Below are 26,303 nucleotides of genomic sequence, written 5' to 3'. Positions count from 1 at the left end.
ATCGACTGCAGGAGGTCATTCAGCGAGGGTTCCGGCGCCTCGCTGAACGACCTCCTGCAGTCGATCTCCTGCCGGCGCCATTTTCCGTACGAAAACGATTCGCGGCGGGAAATCGCTCCCTGACCCCCGCTGGACCTCCAGGAACTTTTGGCCAGCTTGTGGGGGGCCTCCTGACCCCCACGAGACTTGCCAAAAGTCCAGCGGGGGTTCGGAAGGACCTCCTGCCGTCCAATCGTGTTCGTCTATGGCCGCCGCCATTTTTCGCCGCCATTTTGGAAAATGGCGCCGGCTGAAGACAACAAGATTGAGGAGCAGGAGCCCATTCCGGACCGCTGCCGTTCCGGACCGCCGCTGGACCCACAGGTTATTTAAGTCATTTGGGGGGGGTTCGGGAGGGTGGGGGATTTAATTTAAAGGGTCGGGGGTGGGTTTTAGGGGGTTTTAATGTGCCGGTTTTGCGATTTTTCGATTTTTCACGATTTTTCACGATATTTTACCCCCCCAAACGGCAACAATACGATTCCCTCCCCCTCCCAGCCGAAATCGATCGTTAAGACGATCGAGGACACGATTCACATCCCTAATGGGTGGAGCATTTCACATGAAATTGCCAAGGATGCAAACAATCATAACAGAACTGAGCAAAGTGGCCGCTGACCTACAGTAAATACCACAAGTTGCTACATCGGAGTCAAAGTGACTGAAAAGGTGTCAGGATGGGGATATTCTGGTAGTCTAGTGGTTGAGGCAGCAGGCTGAATAGGAAGGGAGTCAGGCTGAAAATCCCATTAATGCTCCTTGTGACCTTGGGCAAGTCACTTAACCCTCCACTGCCTCAAGTACAAACTTACAGACTCATTTACAAAGCCATATTAGGAAGTTTACCGCACAGTAAATGGCTTAATGAGTAATAACGCAAGATGTTTCAAATGCCTCACGTTATTTAGCCACCAGCACAGGATGTATTATAATGAGCTGATTAGCATGCATTATCACCCTAAAACATGCAAACTAAATAGATTGGCTTGTCTCAAAAATCCCCAAGTCGCATTATTTCAGTTGAAGTTAGCTAAAACTCAAGAGCTGTAGTAGTTTTTCCGGGAACATTAGGACGCCAGCACATGTCCTGATGCTCATGGGGCCATGTCTTAAAAGGGCCAATCAATCTCAACTAGCATCCCCCCCCCCCCCAGTGTGTAAAAGGCCCCGAGGGTCTCCATAGACCCCCTGTCCCACCAGCACCCACTGATCCTGAAGTTGGCTGTAGTAAAAAATATATATATATTTTTTTAATTTTATCTCTCTCAGCAGATGCCACCCCCAACTACCCAAGCCCTCGAAAAATACCTTAAAATCACTCTGCCAGAGGTCCCCATCCTCCACTCTAGCCCACTGCACTTACATTAGAAGCCCTGGTGGTGTAGTGCAGGTCCAGAGCACCCCTCTAGGCTCAGCAGTAGTCATTTTTCAAAGTGGCACGGGCTGACCCTATTATATGATGGGACAAAGATATGGTCCGGCTGGCTGCTGCCATTTTGAAAAATGTCCCTCACTGCCCCAGAGCCTAGTGTGCATGCTGGGCTCCTGCTACATCACCAGGGCTTCTACTGTACTCCACCGCTCCATGATATATTCTGTACATTTTGTATATATTAGCCATATATTTGCCTCATATTGTTATTTCTCTTATACCACTGTTAACTCTGGCTACCATATCTCTCCGGGTACCAGATGCGGCTCCTTTCCCTTTCTGCCAGTTCAGATCCCTTTGTTCTATGTAACTTCACATTTCCTCAGTTAATGGTTTCCCCTGTTTAATGTAAACCGATGTGATGTTTTCCTTGAATGTCGGTAAAGAAAAGTTTTAAATAAATAAAATAAAATAAATAAGTGTGGGAATAGGGACTGGAGTGGTGGTTAGAGTAGAAAGTAGAGGCACTGGTGTCCAGTATGGGAGGAGATTACAGTTTCAGGGGAGCCACTGGAGGGATACAAAAAAAATATTTATTTTTTTTTTCACTCTACAGCCACTTCCAAGGGTGGTGGGGGTTGGGACAGGGGCTGTCTATGGAGACCCCTCCCCCCCCACGAGGCCTTTTGCATACCTGGCAGAGGGTGTAAGTTGGGGCCGATCAGCCCCTTTAAGATGTAGTGGTCTCACAGCTCCAGGACCGCTATCATGCAAAATTTAGATGCCTTTTAATGATGTGGAATTTTTCACGGCAGTATTTTATCACCAGGAAAATACTACTTGATTTAAAAGCGGTAGTACTGAGTATCTCCGCTTAGTAAGTCCATTAGTATTTTCCTCTCCAGGAAAAATATCATAGCTTAGCAAATGAGGCCCTTAAATTGCAATCCCTCTGGGGACTGGGAAATACCTACATTACCTGACTGTAACTCAGCTTAGGATACCAGTGATAAGATATGAGCTAAATTCAAATAAAAAAGTATGTGTCTTTATATCAAGGCTTCCCAGGCCTGTCCAGCTGGATTTTCAGTGTATTCACAATGAGCATGCATGATATACATTTGCGACCCAGTTTATACAAATATATCTCCTGCATATTTGATGTGGATGTCCTAAAAGCCAGACTGGCTGCAGGATCACCAGAACAGGTTTGGGAGGCCCTGCTTTATATTCACTAGGGGGTAGATTTTAAGATGAGCGCACGCACGTCCATGTGTGCGTGCACTACCCAGCACGCACACATGGACGCCCGATCTTATAACAATCGCACGCAGGTGCGCACATGTTATAAAATCGGGGGTTGGCGCGCGCAAGTGGGTGTACATTAGTGCAACTTGCATGCGCCGACGCCCGCAGCCTTCCCCCACTCAGAACGTCCCAACCCCCTTCACTAACCTCCCTTCCCCTTCCCCTAACCTATCCGCCCCCTAGCCCTAACCTAGACCCTTCCCTCTGACTTCCCTTTTGCGCCTGCCTTGGGGCAGATGCAGGTTGCGCATGCCGGCAGGCTGCTGTCATGCAATCCCCTGACCCCACCCCGCCCTGCCCCCTGGACCGGACCACCCCGCCCTGCCCCCTGGACCGGACCGCCCCTTTTCCGAAGCCCCAGGACTTACTCCCATCCCGGGGCTTTACGCGTGTGGCCAGGCCTTTTTAAAATAGCTTTTGAAAATCCGGGCCTATATTTTTTTCCCAACCATAGACCTAGTCATCATTTTGCAGGAATAGCACCTGTGTGATTCTCATATTAGTCATCTATTTATACCACTATAGGAGGGTCGTCTAGTAACTTCAGTGAGGTTTTAGTGGAGTCTAGGCTTTGGGGGGCAGAGATAAAAAACACATCGTGAGACGCATATGCAAATGTTTAAAATGTAATCGAAAGGGAGGAGTTTATAAAAATGAGGGGTGTTTAATGTTGTGTGCAATAGTATATTTAGCACAAATTCTTTTTTGAAGAGGGAGTGAGAGTGTGAGAGAGAATCTCTGTGTTGGTACCTATATTAATCAAGTATTTATACCACTGTAGGAGGGTGAACTAGTAACTCAAGGTGAGGTTTTGGCGGTGGTATAGGGTTTGGGAGGCAGTTTTACATACACAGTACACATCAGTGAAGATTTGATGTGATTTGGAGTGAGGAAAGGTACACAAAGATGAAATTTGTAAATTGCACTTTTGAGAAAGTTTGATGCACTCTCTACCTAGCTACTATCGAGCTAGGGCGAAAGTACAATGACATATCTCATCTTTGTGTACCTTTCCTCAGTCCAAATCATATCAAATCTTCACTGATGTATACTGTGCTGATAAATATACTATTCCACACAACATTAAACACCGCTTATTTTCATAAACTCCAGCCAAACTCCTCCCTTTTGACTAAATTTTAAAAATTTGCATATGCATCTCATGATGCGTTTTTTATCACGAGCGTATTGGCGTTATTGCAGGCATTAGGGATCTAACATCCGCATTAAGGCCCTAACGCATTTTGATGAATGACCCTGATAGATTATAAACACGGGATTTTTTCATTTTGTATTAACTACAGACACACCAAAATTGTGAAAAACAGTTTACATTAAATCAGACAAGGATATAATCAAGATTAGTGGCATAGGAATTCCTGATTTCTAAGACTGAGCACCTGAGACAATGACATTAATATCAAGAAACTGTGGGTATGCCTTACCAATCTGCAAAATAAAATTTTAAAATAGCAAAATAAAATTTTATATTGTAGTGAGTTTTTTTTTAAACAACATGACAATATATAACAATAATAATGACTTCAGAATCTAGTGCTTCCTGTTTGATAAGGTCCTGTTGAGTCAATGTTCTTAAGTTTTATATCCTCCAGCAGTCATTGTTACTTAAATCTGTAGAATATTTGTCTCTACTGCCAGTCCTGCCTAGTCCAGGTATGAAGCATCAACCTCTCAAGTACCACCAGACTCCTTGTTTCTCTGGCTGCTCTATGGGATTCTTTTTTGATTCTTTTATGTCATGGTTCTGCTTCATGCACCACAGTATTGCAGACTGACTTTTATCAGGATTATCATGCTCTGGTTTCTTCGTGATCAGCAAGTGTTTGTAGGGCAGTTCTACAAGCTTTCTTCTTTCTTTCTGACTCTGTGAGCTTATTTATTCTGCCTCACCCTTTAACTGGAGGGGAACAGGGCCTTTGCGATTGTGTGCGCAGAGAATCCGCATAGAGCTAAGAAATGAAAGATCGAACGTACGTGTACCAGAGCTTAGGGTGGCGACTCATGGAATGATTCTTTCCATTGGTAGGAGACTCTTTTGTTGCTGATTTACTCAGAAGGAACTCCTGAAGTTTCTGCTTCACTTCTGTGCTGGCTACAGCTCCTGCAACACACATTGGACAAAACATCCCCCTTCTTCTTAGATCATTCAGAAAATTAAACGGAAAATAAAAAAAAGAATGCAAATGTTGAGTTTATTTGAAATTAACAGTAAGTTTATTTAGTTTTGATTCATAAATAAAATCTATAATAAATGTAATTCGATTTGAAACCCTACATTATTCTGATTTTTCTTTTTCCCTATCGGAGACTCCAAATTAGCAGGCCCTAGCCACTGTGCCAAACACTCAGAAAAATCCAAAAATGACATATACTAATCTCTCCACTCTGATTTATGCACTTTTATATATCCTTAGGTTATCAATTAAATATCTGTCCAAATATTATAGCTGTTTCTGCAGCTTACAATGCATTTTACAATTTGTGCCACTGGTACAGTGGTTAATTATTCCCCTTAATCCTGAAGGCATGTGATCAGTTAAATGTTTCTCCACAGCCTACTAAACAGCTGCAGATTTCAGTGGAACTCTGAAGGCATTGCTGGGCAGCTGTGGGCAATCTGGGAACAGAAGTGGCATCTATTGTGTGCAATGTGCAGTTTTCTAGCAAGCTACAGTGCTGCAGATAGATTCAGTGTTCCACTTTTCTGCATGATACTACAGCATGAATAAAGCCAACAACAAAACGTTTCCACCTGAGTCCCCCATTTCCCTAGCACCCCATGCCTCCTGCCCATGTATTTCTCAGACTTATACTTTCCTAGTTACTTACTTTTAACCATTGCTTGATGTTCTTAAAACCAGATCAATCTTCCCAAAAGTTTCTCTTCTCTGGATATTTTAAAACTTGGAATAAACTACTTCTACCTTAGCTTTCTAAAAGGGAATTATTTGTATTTGTCTCCCTCTAGTGGAACATTATACACAAGGAATATTTTTGCTGCCTCAGTTTCCCCCAGCCTATATGACTATATGAGCTAGACAATTTAAAATTATACAGAGAGCTTGCAGCTTTGAGGCTTATCAAGCAGATTGCTTTGCAGTGGCATTAAAAAGTGAAACAGTGCACATTTACTAATAAAAAAAAGTAGATGTGAGGTATATAGGTTAGAACACAGAACTAGAAGATAGGAGTTCAATATTACATTGTGACCTTGGGCAAGTCACTCCCTCTGCCTCTATCTACTCAATTACAATTTAGGAGTAATAATAATAATAAGCAGCTAACAGAAAAGTTATTTGAATAAAGATAACCAATAACTTTACCTGATTATTCAGTAGAACTTATTCAGATAGGTGTTGCACTGAATATACTTGGCTAAAATTACCCGGATAAAAGTTATCCAGATAAGCACTCACTGGCTTACTGATTATTAAAAAAAAATAATTAAAAAATTAGCAATCAAACAGCTGCTGACACCCTTCCCGCACTCCCCATCTCTTTTAAAATTGTAGCATGGGCCAAGCAGCCTCTCTTCCCCATCCCCAAATCTTTAATACATTGGGAGGGCTGGGCCGAGCTGATGTCCCCTTTATACAAAATCCCCATGCCACTAGCCCCAGCTCCCCCAAAAAGTGACTTTCAAAGCAGAGAGGGAGGAGGAAAGGCTATTGACTTTTTCTGCTCTGCTTAATATGAAGTACCAGTGCAGCTGACTGGCACTTATTATGGATTTATTCAATTCATTCTTGGGTGAAGCAGCCCATCTCCATTCAGACGTCAATACTGAACGGTGTCCATGAAAAGACCAGCTCTCACTGAGCTCTCACTGGCAGGGAAGCAGTACTACGTGCCTGCTGAGCAGGGTTGGGCTTCTTCACCTGGGAGAGACAGGAATGAGTTACTATAAGGATGGGCACCTCTCAGCTGCAGCCAGGTCTGCATTTTAAAATGCTGTCGCCCTGGCTGCCCTTCTTTAAGACTTGCAAGGAAGTCACAGCATCCCTAGCAGCGCTGATTTCGTGAAAACTGTTTCTACAGGGCTGACCAGGCAACTTGAATCGTTGACATCCAGATGCAAGGAAGGGAGGAAAACTAATAAACTGAGACATATAGGCCCTTCTGCTTCTTGAATTAGTTATTCCAGAATACAGTTCTGGATGAATTGTTCTGGCTTTGTTCCCTCATCTTTTCACACTTTGGAACTACTCCAGGATTAAATGGGGATTCGTTTTTGTTTGTGTTACAAACTAATCCTAGTGTTTACTTCAAAATTCCATTCACAGACATAACCTATCATAACTTATGCCTGGACTAACCAATCCAGGAGTGATACTACCCCACTGGGTAGGATTAGTTCTTCCAGGATTGTGGATCTCGCTCTTTGATCACTGCCTAGCATCAGCAGAAACAGCAGCAAGGCTAAAGTGGATTGTGCATTCACTACTGGACTAGAGAGCGTGATTAAGTCTGCTGCTGAATATGAAGCCTCTCATTCTGCCTGAGAGATGGAGAGGAAATAATGTGGTCCTCTATTCCCCTGGCAGATCTTACTTTCTTTGCCTCGGTCCTTGCTTCTGAGGTGGGGAAGTTGCTGCTCCCGGCGATGCCTCTCAATTTCCTGCTCCTGCCTTTGCTGTTCCATCTTGTGCTCCTTCTCCAGAAGTTCTTGCTGCTGTTTAATCGCCAGGAGTTCCTGTTGTAACTTTCAGGAAAGGATAAAAAAACAGAAGAGAAGATTAGCGCAGGCCACCAAATGTAGCACCCCCTTTTAACCATCAGTGAAGGGGACTTTACTCTTTTTTTTTTTTTTTGCTTGCATTTCTCCTTCTTACTTTAATTTTCTACAATGCTGACTGCAATATAGTGCTGTGAAAGATAAATAGTACAGAACAATTAACACTTGAAGACTTTACAATGAAAGGGCCTAATTCACTAAGACTTTTTACCCATTCTGTGTCTGTCTGTGGGAAAATAGCCTAGTGAATCAGGCCCAGGGTGAGAAGAAAGGGAAGACTGAAGATTAGGACATTGCAGAAATGATAGACAGAGGAGGCAGAGGGCTTTGGAATACCTCTTTGAAAAAGTATGTTTCCAGGTGGAACGGGAGAGCCAGAAGGCAAATTCAAAACAGGCCGATACAGTGTTAACCCGTGTTTGGATGCGCGTTTTTGACATGCTAGCTTTACCTCTTATTCAGTAAGGGGTAATAGCGCGTTGAAAACGCGCATCCAACTCCCCGAAACTATATTAAGTCGGAGGTCCCAAAAATTAAAAATAATAAAAAAAAAAAAAAATTAAAATTGGCCTGCAGCTCGCGGGTTGAAAACCGGATGCTCAATTTTGCCGGCGTCCGGTTTCCGAACCCGTGGCTGTCAGCGGGTTTGAGAACGGATGCCGGCAAAATTGAGTTTCGGCTGTCAAACTCGCTGACAGCCTCCGCTCCTGTCAAAAAAGAGGCGCTAGGGACGCGCTAGTGACCCTGGTGCCTCTTTTTACCGCGGGCCCTAATTTGAATATTTTTTTTACTGAATCGCGCGCACAGGAGAGTGGCCTGTGTGCGCGCCGGGAGAGCGGGCACTCACCCGCTCTCCCACAAATTTTACTGTATCGGCCTGAAACTGAGCACAGAAGTGCATATTCTGTGGGTACTCTCCCCCCCATGGTGCCCAACAAGCATGGACAGCCCATGTATTCCGTATCACGACTGGGATCTTTGTAGTTTTCCAGACCAAACTGGAAGAAAGCTGTTGATGGGAACTAAATGAGTTTAAACCCTTGATACAGACAAATATCAAAACAGGGAGTTACATCAGGTGATATGTAACCTTTCATATCCTTTACTGGAAGTTTTATGTGCAATTTAGAAAGCATGAAATGAGAGGTGAACTGATACAGGATCAATGATTATGAGTGAATATACAGACAATTTGCCAAGTATCCATGATGTGAGCATCCTATATATGAATATTTATCCCAACACAAGAAGGCTGTTTTTGATTAAATTGCTTTAAGGAGAAGCAGGTGATTTTTGTATTTTCTTGAAAACACATGTTACATTCCAAATGGTGGATACTTGGCTTACTGATATACCTGGGAACTTTTGATTTCCAATCACGCTGAGATTACCATGAATGGGGGGGGGAGGGGGGGAGGCAGAGGCAAGGGACCGGATGTCATAAAATTACTTTCATACACACACACACACACACACACACACACACACACGCACACACACATTAACACTCATATGTTCACGATCACTTTCCACACACACACGTTCATTCTTACAAGCTCTCATTCCTCATTCCCTGATACATTCTCGCAGAGATGTGAATCAGGTGCCCAATCGTTCCCACTTTTGGGTTTGTCTGGCCGCAGGAAAATTTCATTTTCCCACGGATCCCTGCTTTTTTTTTTTCATGAAAAATCGGTTTTCAGGTTAGCGCGCACTAACAAAAAATAGCAATTTGTTAGAAAAGCGATTCACATCATATGCTCACTTACAGCTTTACCCCACTCACACACATGCTCGCTCATTAACTTCTCTCTCTCTTCTACACACACATGCCCACTCACCCTCACACCCATGCTCATTCACACTTTCACTTCTCTTCCTCCTACACAAACACACATTCTCACAGACATGCTCTTTCCCCTCCCCTTGAAATACTCCCTCCCCATGCACACACTCATTCACATATAAACACACAGACATGCCCCCCCCCCCACATTGCCTGCTTTGCCTTGCCCAAATCTGTACCTGTATCCAGCCCAGTCCTTGCTCAGTAGGGATGTGCAGCAGGGACGGATTCGTCCCATTCGATATTCGGATTCATCAGGACACAAATCCGTTGCATCCGTTCTCGGGGGACCCCGATCTGTTCACTAGTTACATATGTATTTGTTTCCCAAAAAAACCCCCATCCCAACCCTTTAAATTTAATTTACTACAACCCCCCACCCTCCTGACCCCCCCCCCCCCCCCAAGATTTGCCAAAAGTCCCTGGTGGTCCAGCGGGTGTCCTGGAGCGATCGTCTGCACTCGGGCTGTCAGCTGCCAGTATTCAAAATGGCGCCGATAGCCTTTGCCCTATTTCACAGGGGCTACCGGTGCCATTGGTCAGCCCCTATCACATGGTAGGAGCAATGGACGGCTGGCACCATCTGGACCACCAGGGACTTTTGGCAAGTCTTGGGGAGGTCAAGAGTCCCCCCCCCCCCCCCAAGACTTGCCAAAAGCCTCTGGTGGTCCAGCATGGGTCCTGGAGCGATCTCCTGCAATTGGGCCGTCGGTTGCCAGTATTCAAAATGGCAGCTGACGGGCTTTGCCCTTACTATGCAGTATATTTTGAGTGTCTTTTTTGCAGGGTTTTGTGTTAGTTCACAATGTGCCTGGCAGTGGAAGGTGTTTGTGCTGCTGTTACTGTGAGGTGACACCAGAATTTGTAAATATTTTTTACTATGATGAGCTGTAAGGGAAACATCCAAGCTCCATTGTTTGGGGGAATTTCAGTGGATGCACAGAGTTAGAGAACTGGAGGTGCAGGATTTATATTGACATTCTGTCCCTTCCTATATATTCCAGACTTCACTTTCATAGCCATATAGAATTAGGTGAATGAGGCTATCAAATAATTTTATAGTATGAAACTGGCCAGCTTTTTAAAATTACGCAGAAGATCCTTTGAACTTTTTTATTAACACTTTTTTTTAACCAGTTTTAAAGCAGGATCCATGCTATAGAGGTGGATGTGATGAAGAAATGTCATTTTGCTCCCCCCCCAAAAAAATGCTTCTGTCTAGAGACACCACAGATTTTCTGTGACCTTAAGCATTAGTACAAGAAGGATTAAGGGGGGGGGGGATGCAGGAGAGACACACAAATGCATTAGCCCCTGGGCGCCAGAGACCCTCTGTGTGCCACTGGGTGCGAGCCATATGGGGCCACAAGCGGTGGAAAGAGGAGTGGAGATTTGGCGCGCCGCGAGCAGTGCCCAACCTGCTCGCGACCCAGAAAACCACACAGTCGGCGGGCGTGATCGAGAATGAGGAAGGAGTCGGGGCCAAGACCAGGGGGTGGCGGCACGACCCGGGGGGCGCAAGGGAGAAGGTTTGCCTAGGGCGCCAAATCTCCTTGCACCAGCCTTGCATTTACCCATTCAAGTCCTTTCATGATTTAGTAGATTTCTATCATATCCCCCCTCAGCCATCTCTTCTCTAAGAAGAACAGCCCTAATCTCTTTAGCCTTTTCTCATAGGGAAGCCATTCCATGCCCTTTATCATTTTGGTTGCCCTTCTCTGTACCTTCTCCAGTGCAACTACATCTTTTTTGAGATGCGGTGATCAGAACTGTACACAGTATTCAAGGTGCGGTCTCACCATGGAGCAATACAGAGGCATTATGACATTTTCTGTTTTATTCACCATTCCCTTCCTAATAATTCCCAACATTCTGTTTGCTTTTTTGACCGCCACAGCACACTGAGCCGACGATTTTAATGTAATATCAACTATGATGCCCAGATCATTTTTCTGGGTGCTAACTCCTAAAATGTAACCTAACATCGTGTAGCTACAACATGGGTTATTTTCTCTATATGCATCAACTTGCACTTGTGCACATTATATTTCATCTGTCATATAGACATCCAATCTTCCAGTCTCTCAAGATCCTCCTGCAATTTATCACAAAACGTTTGTGATTTAGCTACTATGAATAATTTTTTGTTATCTGTAATTACCTGGCTAACTGACAATATTTGGATTAACATAGCCAGATATATGTTACCCAGCTATATAGTGCCAAATTCAGGGATATTCAGCAGCATAGACATGCTGCTGAATATCCTGTGTAATTTAGCCGAATAAGTTTTATCCAGCTAACTTACATAAATGTTAACTTTTTAATATCTATCTCAATATATGTACAGTTACTGTATCACATGAAAGCCTTTTGAAATAGATAAGCCTTAAGCTTTTTCCTGAAAAATTTGCAGACATCAATTACTCAGAGCTATAGGGGTAATTCATTCCACAGCATCGGCTCTGCCACAGAAAAGGCTCAATGTTAAATAGACTGAAGATGCAACTCTTTAAAGGAGGGATGCTCAATAAAAATATTTCTATGGAGCGCAGACCTCTAGATGGTAAATATTTTATGAGATGATCAGACAAATAAGGATCGTCCCCACGGAGAGTTTTGAAAACTAACATGACCATTTCACAGGTAACTAGTGAGATTGTTTAAGAACATGTGTAATGCATCTTTATCAGTACAAGGGATAATAAGGCATGCTGCATCATTTTGTAGTACTTCTAACACCCTTAGACAAAATTTAGGGAAACCCACATAGAGGGAGTGACAATAACTCACCCTTGTAAGGCTAAAAGCTTGTGCAACAATGCAAAAGTCATCTGCAGGCAAAATGTACAAGACTGAACCCTCTTGAGTTTAAAAAAGAAAGCTCCAGTAACTGCACCCAATTGCGGTTTCAAAGACACCGCAGAATCAAATAAAAAGCCTCCATTTTTCAAAGTATAAGAAACAGTGATGGGAATGCCCTCAATTAACAGTGAGCAGGTGTCTCGCCAGTCCACATGATTTTTTTTTTGGCCAGATTTAGATGCAAATTATTTTGTCTTAACTAATCATTCACTGATGTCAAATAGCTTGTTAGAGTACCAATGGCTGTTGAAATACAAGTACCTACAGGAAAAATAAATTGCATGTCATCTGCATAAAATGTAAAAGCTAAATCATATGTAGCTGACTTTGAACAGAGAGATAAATATAAATTAAACAGAACAATAAAGGAATGGAGCATTGTGGGACACCTAAAGGTACCAGTTTCAAAGTGTACTCTGGCTACCCAATTCTAACAGGGATCTGTCGATTTGTTAAAAAGACCTAATCCAACATACACTTTCACCAGTCCTAAAAGATTATAGACAATCTAATAGAAAAAAACGGCTAACGGAATTGAAGACGGCTGTAATAGCTAAAGAAACCATAATAGCCACTCTTTCTTTCTCAATGACATAATATGTAATCAAGTGAAGATAACAACAAAGTTTTGGTACTATGTTTACTATGAAATCCATATCAATGTGGATTCAAAATGTTAAAAACATCCAAAAAGTAGTGAGCTGAGCTAATACAATCTTTTCCAAAATCTTAGTTAATGTGGTAAGGTTTGAAATTGGTCTATAAATATCAGGGAGTATCCCTTCCACTTTTCCTTTAGAAACACAGAAACAGAGGATATAGCAGCAGATGAAGATGTCAATGGCCATTTAGAGTGCTCAGTTTTATTCCTGGTTTAATCCCATAGACTATAGTTAGGCACAGGCTTCCTCCTTACTTATTTGCAAGTAGGGATCCTCTCTGCTTCTTCCATGCTTTCTTGAACTCCATTACCATTTTTATCTACAGCACCTGTACTGCGAGGCTATTCCATATATCTACTAACCTTTCTATGCAGAAATATTTCCTGATACTGCTCCAGCATCTACCCCCTTGGAGCCTCACTTTGTAATCATTTTTTCTAAAGCAGTCATTCTTCTCAAAAAGGTTTGCTTCTGGTGATTAGTTATACCTTTAAGGTATCCGAATATGTCTGTCATATCCCCCTTGTGGCAATGAGTTTGGTTCTGCTGTATTATGAACTGAACCTAATGCATGGGACAAAGTCCTAGGTATAAGTCTACAGGTCAAAGAAAACAAATCATGCCAACTTCTATGAACAAAGATGGAATATAAGCGCTAAATGTGCTGACTTTAGCAAAATAATCGCTGTTGGGGAGAGAGACAACAGCAGGGTTGGCAGTCAGCGACAGCGGGGTTCTTTAAAACTGAAACAGACAGGCAGCAATAATGGTGTCTCCTCCTCTCCAGGTGCAGATGCTGCAGGAAACTTATTTTTTCTGGATGGTTTTGGAGGGGGCTGCACTTTGCTGCTGCAGCAGTGGAGATCTGCTCTCATAATGCTGGTTTCCTACCTTGCTCCATGGTAGCCAAGGGGACACCGGCAGAAGAGGACACTGCAGTGCGTCATTTAAGGCAAATTGGTCCTTCACTGGGGCAACTCACTAGGGAAGATGTAAGGAGGGAGATAACAAGGCTCTTCTAATACAGAATTATATAAGATCATTTTTTCCAATACCGCAGGGTTCGGGCAACCTAACTGTGAAATCTCTGGATGTGTCTCTTCACAGATCCCCAAAGACCACATCTCAGATTATGGGCTTAAGTGTGTAACTTTCATTTTCTGATGTTAAGCCTCTCTGAAAGTACTAGATTCCCTGTCAGGGTTAAGATAACTTCCTAGCCTCTGAACATTGTTCATTAGTTAATTCAACAATTAAAGTCTCTTGTACATAGTAGTAATAATCACAGTCGGGCCGATCCCATGGAGCGCACTGTTAACCCGCCATTGGACGCGTGTTTTCGACGTGCTAGCATTACCCCTTATGTAGTAAGGGGCCAAAAACGCGTGTCCAATCCCCCGAACCTAATAGCGCCCTGAACATGCAAATGCATGTTGATGGCCCTATTAGGTATTCCTGCGTGATTCAGAAAACAAAATGTGCAGCCAAGCCGCACATTTTGCTTTCAGAAATTAGGGCCTACCCAAAGATAGGTGCTAATTTCTTCGGGCACAGGGAAAGGGCACAGAAAAGCAGTAAAAACTGCTTTTCTGTGCACCCTCCGACTTATCATGGCGATATTAAGTCGGAGGACCCAAAGGGTAAAAAAAGTAAAAAAAAAAAAAATTGAAGTCGGCCCGCGGCTGTCAGGTCGAAAACCGGACGTTCAATTTTGCCGGCATCCGGTTTCCGAGCCCGTGGCTGTCAGCGGGCTCAAGAACCGACGCCAGCAAAATTGAGCATAGGCTGTCAAACCCGCTGACAGCCGCTGCTCCGGTCCAAAAGGAGGCACTAGGGACGCGCTAGTGTCCTTAGCGCCTCCTTTTGCCTGTTTACTGCCAGGCCTCATTTAAATACAGAATCATGCGCACAGGAGAGTGGCCGGTGCGCGCGCCGGGAGAGCAGGCATTCGCCCGCTCTCCCGCGGACTTTACTGTATCGGCCCGAGTGGGTTTATACTTTACTTTTAAAGATGGAAAACCATATAATCAAAATACTTAAAAACACCAAATTCCACATCTAACCATTAGGTGTAAGTCAGAAAATTTGTTTCTCACTTCCTATCCTCCTCAAACCCAAGTGGTAGCCAATACTGGGTAAGGGTAGGGGAACTAATAAAGATAATTCTTTGCCTCAAAACTCCAATACAAAAATTCCACATTAAAACCAGGAGTCACCTTTTCTTTAAAAGGCAAAAGCCTACCTCTCTAGCTGCCTCCAATGGGGATGCTGTGGCAACATGATATGCTCTTCTTACACCGATTTGCTCTAACACTAGAACATCTTTTAGTTGAGAGCCCCATGGGGTGTCTTCACTAATTTAGCATTGCTGCAGGAACACGGTATCTATTTTCTGATCTCCCTACAGTGCTTGGTATTCAGAGGACTGTGGATGTGTGCTATGCAACTGAGAAAGTGAGAGATTTATTTGCAAAAGAGTGTATGAATCTATATACTGCATGGCGTGCAAGGAGTGATTTTATAATAGAGAAGAAGTTAAAGCTGTGATATAAGAGATGGTGCACATGTTGTAGACAATATTCAAAGCTGTAAGTTATGACAGAATATATTTTTTAAAAGCCAAGTTCTGTGATCTCCAGTAAAGTGCAATGGCCCTTTAAAAGCATCTTTTAAATGAGAACCTTTAGCCAGTACTTAAAACAGGAAACTGTCTTAGGTATTATTTTTTAATTTTATTTGTGCACTTTAAGATACATACACATCTTAGTAGTATTTAGTAGGAATAAACCAAACAATTTAACAAAAATATATTAACATCAAAAACATAAATGCGACCACAAATAAGCTGCAGAATTGTCACAAAAGTTTAAATTAAGATTTACTAACAACATAAGAACATAAGAATTTGCCATACTGGGTTAGACCGAGGGTCCATCAAGCCCAGTATCCTGTTTCCAACAGTGGTCAAACTAGGTCACAAGTACCTGGCAAGATCCCAAACAGTAAATAGATCCCATGCTGCAATCATGCAGTGATAAGTAGTGGCTATTTCTTAACTCTACTTGGTTAATAACAGTTTATTGACTTCTCTTCCAGGAACTTGTCCAAACCAATTGTAAACCCAGCTATGCTAATGCCTTAACCACATCCTCCAGCAATGAATTACAGACCTTAATTTTGTATTAAATGAAAAAGAATGTTCACTGGCTTGTTTTGAATGTGCTATTTACTAACTTCATGGAGTGTCCCCCTAGCCTTTGTGTTTTTTGAAAGAGTAAATAACCAATTTACATTTACCCATTCTATTCCACTCATGATTTTATAGTCCTCTATCATATACCCCCTCAAACATCTCTTCTCCAAGCTGAATAAACCTAAGGGGTAAATTTTATAAATCTACACGCGTGCATACTTTTGTTCGCGCACCAGGTGCGAACAAAAGTATGCCAGATTTTATAAGATACGCGCAAGGGGGCCGCTCCAAAATCGGAGCGGCCTCGGAGGGAACTTTCCTTCTACCCCCCACACCTTACCCTCCCTTCCCCTTCCTAATCCACCCCCGGCCCTATCTAAACCTTCCCCCTACCTTTGTAGGGAGCGCCATTACCCGACCCAGGGGCTGGTCCAGAGGCCTCGATCACGCCCCCGGGCAGGTACCACACCCCCGACATGCCCACTGGAACACCCCTAAATTTGCGCCGCCCACCCAACACGCCCCCGACATGCCCCCCTTGCGAAGCCCCGGGGCTTGCGCGCGCTGTCGAACCTATGCAAAATAGGTTCGGCACGCGCAGGGGGGTTTTAAAAGGGTTACACGCGTACCTTATGCTCGTAGCCCTTTTAAAATCCGGCCCTAAGTTTTTTAGCCTTTCCTCTTAGGGAAGCTGTTCCATTCCCTTTATCATTTTGGTCACCCTTTTCTGTACCTTTTCCAGTTTATCTGCATCTTTTTTGAGATGAGGCAACCAGACAACACAGTACACCAGGTGCAGCCTGGCATTATGACATTCACCATTTTATTCTCCATTCCTTTCCTAATAAATTCCTAATATTCTATTTGCTCTTTTGACTGCCACCGCACACTGAACCAAAGATTTCAAAGTATTGTCTACTATGACACCAGGTCCTTTCCCTGGGCATAAACTCCTAATATGGAACCTAACATCATGTAACCTCAGTGTGGGTTACTTTTGCCCATGTGCATCACTTTGTACTTGTCCACATTAAATTTCATCTGTCGTTTAAATGCCCAGTCTCCCAAGATCCTCTTGCAATTTTTTACAATCTGCTTGTAATTTAAGAACTTGGAATAATTTTGTCATCTGCAAATTTGATCACGTCACTCATTATTCCCCTTTCCAGATTGTTTATAAATATATTAAAAAGTAGGGATGTGCAGAGCAAAATTTTATGTTCATATTTTTTATGTCCGAAAGGGGGTCCCACTTGCGGCCAATATGGACATAAAAAAAATCCAATGAGTTGGGTATATGTACATATGTGCAAAAAAAAAATTTAAACCCCCTCACCCTCCTTAATCCCCCCCCCAGACTTACCACAACTCCCTGGTGATCGAGCGAGGAGTGAGGACGTCATTTCTGCAATCCTTGGCGAGAAGCATGTGATGTTGGTGGCACGTCGAGTGACGCGGCGTCACGTGATTCCCGGCGAGTTCGCGCCGGACGGCTCGTTCGGCCCAAAAAGAACTTTTGGCCAGCTTGGGGGGGCCTCCTGACCCCCTCAAGCTGGCCAAAAGTTCTTTTTGGGCCGAACGAGCCGTCCGGCGCGAACGAGCCGGGAATCACGTGACGCCGACGTCACGTGATTCCCGGCAAGTTCGCGCCGGACGGCTCGTTCGGCCCAAAAAGAACTTTTGGCCAGCTTGGGGGGGCCTCCTGACCCCCTCAAGCTGGCCAAAAGTTCTTTTTGGGCCGAACGAGCCGTCCGGCGCGAACGAGCCGGGAATCACGTGACGCCGACGTCACGTGATTCCCGGCAAGTTCGCGCCGGACGGCTCGTTCGGCCCAAAAAGAACTTTTGGCCAGCTTGGGGGGGCCTCCTGACCCCCTCAAGCTGGCCAAAAGTTCTTTTTGGGCCGAACGAGCCGTCCGGCGCGAACTTGCCGGGAATCACGTGACGTCGCGTCTGAGTGACGCGGCGCCACGTGATTCCCGGCTCGTTTGCGCCGGACGGCTCGTTCGGCCCAAAAAGAACTTTTGGCCAGCTTGGGGGGGCCTCCTGACCCCCCCAAGCTGGCCAAAAGTTCTTTTTGGGCCGAACGAGCCGTCCGGCGCGAACGAGCCGGGAATCACGTGACGCCGGCGTCACTCGACGTGCCGCCGACGTCACATGCTTCTCGCCAAGGATTGCAGAAATGGCGTCCTCACTCCTCGCTCGATCACCAGGGAGTTGTGGTAAGTCTGGGGGGGGGATTAAGGAGGGTGAGGGGGTTTAAATTTTTATTTTGGCTCAACAATCGCGATTTCCCACATATCGAACATATCTATGTTCGATATGTGGGAAATCCGATCGTTTATGTCGAATCAATTTTTTAAGTAAAAAAAAAATATGAGTTGCGTTTTACTAATGCGGTCAATCCGAATGCACACCCCTATTAAAAAGCACCTGTCCCAGTACAGATCTCTGAGGCACTTCATTATTAACCCTTCTCCACTGAGAAAACTCACCATTTAGCCCTACTCTCTGTTTCCTATATTTTAACCAGTTTTCAATCCACACTACAACATTGACTCCTATCCTGTGACTTTTTAATTTCTCAGGAATATCTCATGGGGCACTTCTGAATATCCAAATACACTATTTCCATTCATCAGCTCACCTTTACCTACCAGAGAAATAAACGTTCAAGAAGTCATAAACAAAATTGATGGATTCAACTTTTTTTTCATTTTGGGGCACAGTCAACAGCTGATCAGGGTCCCAAAATGCGTAAGAGGTTTCACATAATCTAAGCTTACATATACAATCACAGTCCAAATTCAGCATCTAGCTTTAAAGCATCAACTTTTAAATTCAAAATCTTTTTCCTTCTCAATTGAATAACTTTTGACATTTCTCGGTACAGTCAAATTTTGCCATCTATAAACAGGGGTGCTTTTTTTTCACAATGCAGCAAAACATCCACATTCATCGGTCATAAAACATTGGTACCACTCCACAAGAGTGGCAGCAGAGAGGAGGCTGGAAACTACAGACTGGTTAGTCTCACCTTAGTGGTGGGAAAATGAATGGAGAAGGAAAGGATAGTGAACTAGAGATGTGAATCGTGTCCTCGATCGTCTTAACGATCGATTTCGGCTGGGAGGGGGAGGGAATCGTATTGTTGCCGTTTGGGGGGGTAAAATATCGTGAAAAATCGTGAAAAATCGTAAAAAATCGAAAAAATGTAAAATCGCAAAACCGGCACATTAAAACCCCCTAAAACCCACCCCCGACCCTTTAAATTAAATCCCCCACCCTCCCGAACCCCCCCCCCAAATGACTTAAATAACCTGCGGGTCCAGCGGTGGTCCGGAACGGCAGAGGTCCGGAACGGGCTCCTGCTACTGAATCTTGTTGTCTTCAGCCGGCGCCATGTTCCAAAATGGCGCCGGCTGAAGCCCCCCCCAAGCTGGCCAAAAGTTCCTGGAGGTCCAGCGGGGGTCAAGGAGCGATTTCCCGCCGCGAATCGTTTTCGTACGGAAAATGGCGCCGGCAGGAGATCGACTGCAGGAGGTCGTTCAGCGAGGCGCCGGAACCCTCGCTGAACGACCTCCTGCAGTCGATCTCCTGCCGGCGCCATTTTCCGTACGAAAATGATTTGCGGCGGGAAATCGCTCCCTGACCCCCGCTGGACCTCCAGGAACTTTTGGCCAGCTTGGGGGGGGCCTCCTGACCCCCACAAGACTTGCCAAAAGTCCAGCGGGGGTCCGGAAGGACCTCCTGCCGTCCAATCGTGTTCGTCTATGGCCGCCGCCATTTTTCGGTGCCATTTTGGAAAATGGCGCCGGCCGAAGACAACAAGATTCAGTAGCAGGAGCCCGTTCCGGACCGCTGCCGTTCCGGACCGCCGCTGGACCCGCAGGTTATTTAAGTCATTTGGGGGGGGGTTCGGGAGGGTGGGGGATTTAATTTAAAGGGTCGGGGGTGGGTTTTAGGGGGTTTTAGTGTGCCGGCTCACGATTCTAACGATTTATAACGATAAATCGTTAGAATCTCTATTGTATTGTGTTCCATAACGGTTTAAGACGATATTAAAATTATCGGACGATAATTTTAATCGTCCTAAAATGATTCACATCCCTATAGTGAACTATCTACAATCTGGTGGGTTGCTGGACCCAAGGCAACATGGATTCACCAGGGGAAGTACCTGTCAGACAAATCTGATAGATTTTTTTAATTGGGTAATTAGAGTTCTGGATCAAGGAGAAGCACTCGATGTGAGCTTGGATTTCAGCAAAGCTTTTGATACAGTCCCGCATAGGATGCTTGTGAATAAAATGAGAAGCTTGGGAGTGAGCACAAAGGTTGTGGCATTGATTACAAACTGGTTGACTGATAGGAGACAGAGTGTAATGGTAAATGGAGCCTACTCTGAATAGAGAACCATGTTAAGTAGAAGGATGGGTGTTGGAACCAGTTCTGTTCAATATCTTTGTGAGTGATATTGCGGAAAAGATAGAAGATAAATTTAGTCTATTTGAGGTTGATACTATGATTTGCAACAGAGTGGACATGTCTGAAGGAGTAGAGAGAATGAAAAGAGATTTAAGAAAGCTTGATTCGTGGTTGATGATTTGGCAGCCAGGATTCAATGAGAAGAAGTGCAGCGTCATGCATCTGGGATGCGGTCATTTAAAAGAGCTGTATGTGATGGCAGGAAAAGGGGGGGGGGGGTGGGGAGGGTGACCTTGGGGTAATAGGGTCTAGTGATCTGAAGACAGCAAAGCAATGTGACAAGGTGATAGCTAAAGCCAGAAGAATGCTGGGCAACAAAGAGAGAGGAACACTCAATAAGAAATAGGAGGTGACAATGCCCTTGCACAGATCCTTGGTGAGGCCTCACCTGGAGTACTGTGTTCAGTTCTGGAGTATGTATCTCAAAAAGGATAGAGACAGGATGGAGATGGTCCAGAGAAGGGCGACCATAATGGTGTGAGGTCTTCATCGGAAGACTTATGAGAAGAGGCTGAAGGTTCTAAATATGTATACCTTGGAAGAGAGGAGATGCAGGGGAGATATAAAATAGACCTTGTTGAAAAGTCCCAACTTTGCATTTGGGACTTTTCAACAACCTTCAATTACCTGAAAGGTTAATGATGCATGAACTTCAAACCTTTTCCATTGGAAAGGAAACAGTAGAACCAGGGGTCATGAAATGAAACACAGAGGAGATGATCCAAAACCAACATCAGAAAATATTTCTTCACAGAGAGAGTGGTGGATGCCTAGAATGCCCTTCCAGAGGAGATGGTGAGAATGAAAACAGTGAAAGAATTAAAAGGAGCATGGGATAAACCCTGTGGATCCTAAAATGCTAGACAATGAAAATGAAGAAAAGCGTGCATGAGGATAACCTGCTCGGTACAGCAGTTAACATAAGGCATGGGGATTATTACCCTTAACCAATAAGCCTTGATGCATTTAACGTAACTGAAACAACGCCTATGCTTTGACGGGGGAGGGGAGGGGAATTGGATTCAGATGGCAACAAACGCGGGCCCTAATTTTTAGAGTCTGGGGTACTGATATGCAGATATAAAGGTAAAGGCATAGTACCGCTTCTATGGCCAAGTCCAAAAGCAAAGCACAGCACATCAAGCAGCATTCTCTGAATTTTCAAGAAGGCTCCTCATCCAGTAAAAATGTTGTTATCAGTAATTTTTTATGAGATTGACAGTTGCTTGGTTTTGATTGTAAATATTACTATATTTATCATAAGGCTTAGTGGTATCTTGGCTGTATCCTGGATACAGAACTGAATATGAAAGCTTTCATTAAGGCCATAACTAAGGAAGGTTTTTATAAATTACAAATTTTGAAAAAATTAAAACCACTTTTACATAGTAACAACTTCTGCACTGTCCTGCAAGTTCTTCTTTTAACTAAACTTGACTATTGTAATGCTCTCTTGTTGGGACTTCCCGCTTCAAGGATCCGTCCATTGCAGCTGCTGCAAAATGCAGTGGCACGACTTCTGACCAATACAAAAAATTATGATCATGTCACCCCAATATTGAAAGACCTTCACTGGCTACCTGTACAATTTTGCATTCAATACAAATGTCTGTCTTTAATTCACAAATCGGTCTATGGCAACAATGCAGAATGGTTAAATGCATCTTTCCACATACACACACCTCAAAGAAACCTCAGGTCCTTGGGAAAAGCCGTAATATCCATTCCATCACCTAAATTAGCCCACTTGACCTCAGTTAGAGAAAGAGCCCTATCATTGGCAGGACCAGCACATTGGAATTCTCTCCCACTCGATATTAGGCTCCAGACAAATGCAAACACATTTAAAAAATCCCTGAAGACATGGCTGTTTGAGCAGGCATACATGCAAATAAGTTAAGTCCAGAGTATAGTTTTCCTCCCTGTTTATGTTTATTTTATGTTTTATTTTATGTTTATGTTTTTAACCATGGAATTAGTCTATGGTAATGTTTTTATTTATTTTATTGGAATTGCTTTAGTTTATCTAATACTAATGTAACTTGTAATCGAATGGGAGTTATTTTATTTTGAGATTATATTTATTTTGGGCAATGTATATTAGGCTTTTAATTTTGTTTTAGTTAATTTGATATTTCTTGAAGAATGATTTTTTGGATTTATTTATGTATTGTCTTTTTTTAAATGTTGTAAACCAGCTTGAAGTTATTTGCGAAAGTCTTGGTATATAAAAATGGTTAAATAAAATAAAAAAATAAATAAATAAAAATAACCTGCACGGAGCAGCATTTACTGTCATAAGAAGCTTGATGGACAGACTGAATGGACCATTTGGTCTTTTTCTCCCATCATTACTATTTTCTTTGTTACCAACCAGGTCAGTTATTCTAGGTGCTGCCCCACCTTTTTTTCTCACATGGTCATCTATGGTAAGGAGCTATCTTCTCCTGGAGACCCAGGAATCCCAGGCATCTCAGCCTATGTTATCTCTCTCAGCCAGAGGAGATCCCCTGTACCCAGAATTCCCAGTCTAAAGATGGACTGGGATCAGACAGCTGGTACCGGTCCTTAAGGTTTTCTCGGGTCCCTGAGCATCTACTCTGTCACAAACATGTAAGCGCTAAGTAGCTTATACGCATGTATATATTTTATAAAGCTTGCAAGTATGAGTGTACTTGCAGCATCCTGTGTAAATTTTAATGGTGAAAAAAGGGGCAATCTGGGGGCGATCCGGAATGGGGTTCATACATATGCAAACAAGTTGCTATTTTGTAAGAGGTATATGTGCATACATTACCAAAAATGTCAATACACTTTTACACCCATAATTGACTCGCACAATTGAAATTGGATGTGTCTTCTGTCTGCAGTTTTTAGTTAGGGGATATGGGTGAACTGGTGAGGGTTCAGGGTGAAATGCTAGAGGGTGTAAATGGATTGGTGAAGGTCTGGATGAACTGGTGAGGGTATCGGTGAACTGGTGATTTCAATTATGTGCACAAGTATTTTCAGAACTATGTAACTCATACTTTTAAATATACCTTCCTCCATGTTTAATTCTGTTTTGTTATTCACACATTATTACAATTATTTCACAGGTAACATACATACATGTATATTTTTTTAGTGGGTAGAGCAAGTATATGTGTTCCTGTATTTCAAATATAAGCATGTACTACAATACGAACATGCTTTGGGTGCAGAAATACATGGTATTTTATAAACTGTGCTGTTCTCAACACACAGTTTATAAAATCCTAGTATAAATCACCACACATCCATTTATGTGCACAAATGGTGTACCGTGAACTGTTTTGAAAGTTGGGCTCTTTATGAGATGGTGATTATCCTACATTAAACAATATTGGAATTGGTTATGTGAAACAAGTCTGAAAGCACATTCCATGGAATTTTAAAACATAAATCAAATTAATAGGAGCCTGGCATATATCTATGTACAAGGCTCATAGAGAGGAATGGTCTCAGAGCTTTGAGATGTCCTGAAAATAAATATCCGCTGCTGTAGATTAATATTTCCCCTACTCACAGAAATGGTGGTAGATATATGAAGCAGTATCATAAGAACATACATAAGATATGCCGTATTAGGTCAGACCAAGGGTCCATCAAGCCCAGCATCCTGTTTCCAACAGTGGCCAATCCAAGTCACAAGTACCTGGCAAGTACCCAAACATTAGATAGATCACAAGCTACTATTGCTTATTAATTACCATCATAACAGTTTATAGATTTATCCTCTAGGAACTTATCCAAAACATTTTAAACCCAGATACACTAACTGCTGTAACCACATACTCTGGTAATTAATTTCAGAGCTTAACTATGTGTTGAGTGAAAAATCATTTTCTTCTATTTGTTTTAAATGATCTACTTGCTAACTTCATGGAGTGCCCCCTGGTCCTTCTATTATCTGAGAGAGTAAATAACCGATTTATAGTAACTTGCTCAAGTCCTTTTATGATTTTGTAGACTTCTATCATATCCCCCCTCAATCATCTCTTCTCCAAACTGAACAGCCCTAACTTCTTTAGCCTTTCCTCATAAGTTAGCCGTTCCAAGCCCCTTATCATTTTGGTTGCCCTTAACTGCACTTTCTCCAGTGCAGCGTTATCCTTTTTGAGATGCGGTGACCAGAACTGCACACAGTATTCAAGATATGGTCTCACCATGGAGCGATACAGAGGCATTATGACATCCTCTGTTTTATTTTCCATTCCCTTCCTAATAATTCCTAACATTCTGTTTGCTTTTTTGATTGCCACAGCACACTGGGCTGACGATTTCAATGTATGACGCCTAGATCTCTTTTCTGGGTGGTAACTCCTATGATAAAATCTAACATTGTGTAACTACAGCATGGGTTATTTTCCCTATATGCATCAGTTTACACTTGTCCATGTTAAATTTCATCTGCCATTTGGAAGCTCAATCTTCCAGTTTCACAAGATCCTCCTGCAATTCATCACAATCCGCTTGAGATTTAACTACTCTGAATAATTTTCTGTCATCTACAAATTTGATTACCTCACTCATTGTACCCCTTTCCAGATCATTTATAAATATATTAAAAAGCACCAGTCCAAGTACAGATCCCGCAGGCACTCCATTGTTTACTTTTTTCCACTGTGAAAACTGACCATTTAATCCTTCTGTTTCCTGTCTTTTAACCAACTTGCAGTCCAAAAAGGACATCTCCTCCTATCCCATGACTTTTTAGTTTTCTTAGAAGCCTCTCATGCGGGACTTTGTCAAACCCCTTTCTCCACATGTTTATTAACCCCTTCAAAAAAAATGTAGCAGATTTGTGAGGCAAGACTTCCCTTGGGTAAATCCATACTGGCTGTGTCCCATCAAACCATGTCTACCTAAATGTTTTGTGATTTTATTCTTTATAACAGTTTCCACAATTTTTCCCATCACTGAAGTCAGGCTCACTGGTCTGTGGTTTCCCGAATCACCCCTGGAGCCCTTTCTAAATATTGGAAGAGGATGTGAGAGCAAAATTCGGGAAGGCAATGGCTAAGTATTGAATATTCTTATTTGCAAGGAACTGAAAGTGCAATTGGAGAACAAATGGGCTGTGTGAAAATTTTAACAGGCTAGGAGGAGTCTTCTGATCTTTATCTGGCATCATATTCTATGTTCTTTTTATGTTCTACACAGGTGCTACATAAATCACCTCATTTAAACCTTTCAGTCAGGCTGAGACTCCCTAAGGACACTCACCTTGCTGAACTCATATCACTGCAGTTATATACTTGCCCTACTCAGGGTGAAGACAGCTGCGAACAGGGTGTCTGAAAGAGAGGTGGCAGGGAGAGAAGAGGAAGAGTAGAGAGAGAGAGAGAGAGCTATAATGCAACAATTTATTACCTTTATATGCTCCTGGAGCTGGGCTTGGTGTTGTCGTGTCAGGTTTTCATGCTGTTTCTGAAATTCTGCTATCAAAAGCTGCTTCTGAATCTGTTGTTGCTGTTGGATCAGGAGGAGCTCCTGCTGCAGTTGCTTCTCCCGCAGCACAGGATCCACCATGGGCACGACCATTCTGAGATCTGTTCGTAAGTCCAGCGGTGTGACAGGTTCCAAGCCCACGGGTACTTCCGGCTTTACATCCACTGTAAATTTAACCATAAGAAAAGGATGCAACGATCAATCCAGATTGAAAAGCAGAACAATCGAAAAAAAAAAAAATCCTAGTTTGCCTGATTTATTCAGTTTTTCCTCATAGACACTGAATGGGAGAAAAGCTCATTG

The 26,303-nt window shown here is 43.1% G+C and overlaps 1 protein-coding gene across 3 annotated transcripts in view; it reads right to left on the bottom strand.

The window, feature by feature from the left end:
* HDAC9 (histone deacetylase 9) overlaps window positions 1-26,303 on the bottom strand; it is a 993,428-nt gene that overhangs the window by 184,580 nt on the left and 782,545 nt on the right. For 2 of the 3 annotated variants that reach the window (XM_029589039.1, XM_029589040.1), the window contains exons 4-6: window positions 25,923-26,164; window positions 7,292-7,442; window positions 4,715-4,841 (exon numbers count right to left, since the gene is read on the bottom strand). In XM_029589039.1, coding sequence (XP_029444899.1) covers window positions 4,715-4,841; window positions 7,292-7,442; window positions 25,923-26,164 — 520 coding nt within the window. The remainder of the gene's footprint in view (window positions 1-4,714; window positions 4,842-7,291; window positions 7,443-25,922; window positions 26,165-26,303) is intronic. The other variant, XM_029589041.1, reaches the window with a different exon arrangement.

Source organism: Rhinatrema bivittatum, chromosome 2 (assembly GCF_901001135.1).
Source record: "Rhinatrema bivittatum chromosome 2, aRhiBiv1.1, whole genome shotgun sequence".
Taxonomy (NCBI): Eukaryota; Metazoa; Chordata; class Amphibia; order Gymnophiona; family Rhinatrematidae; genus Rhinatrema; species Rhinatrema bivittatum.
Note: the sequence above shows the minus strand (reverse complement) of the source record. Positions and strands in the feature narration are given on the sequence as shown.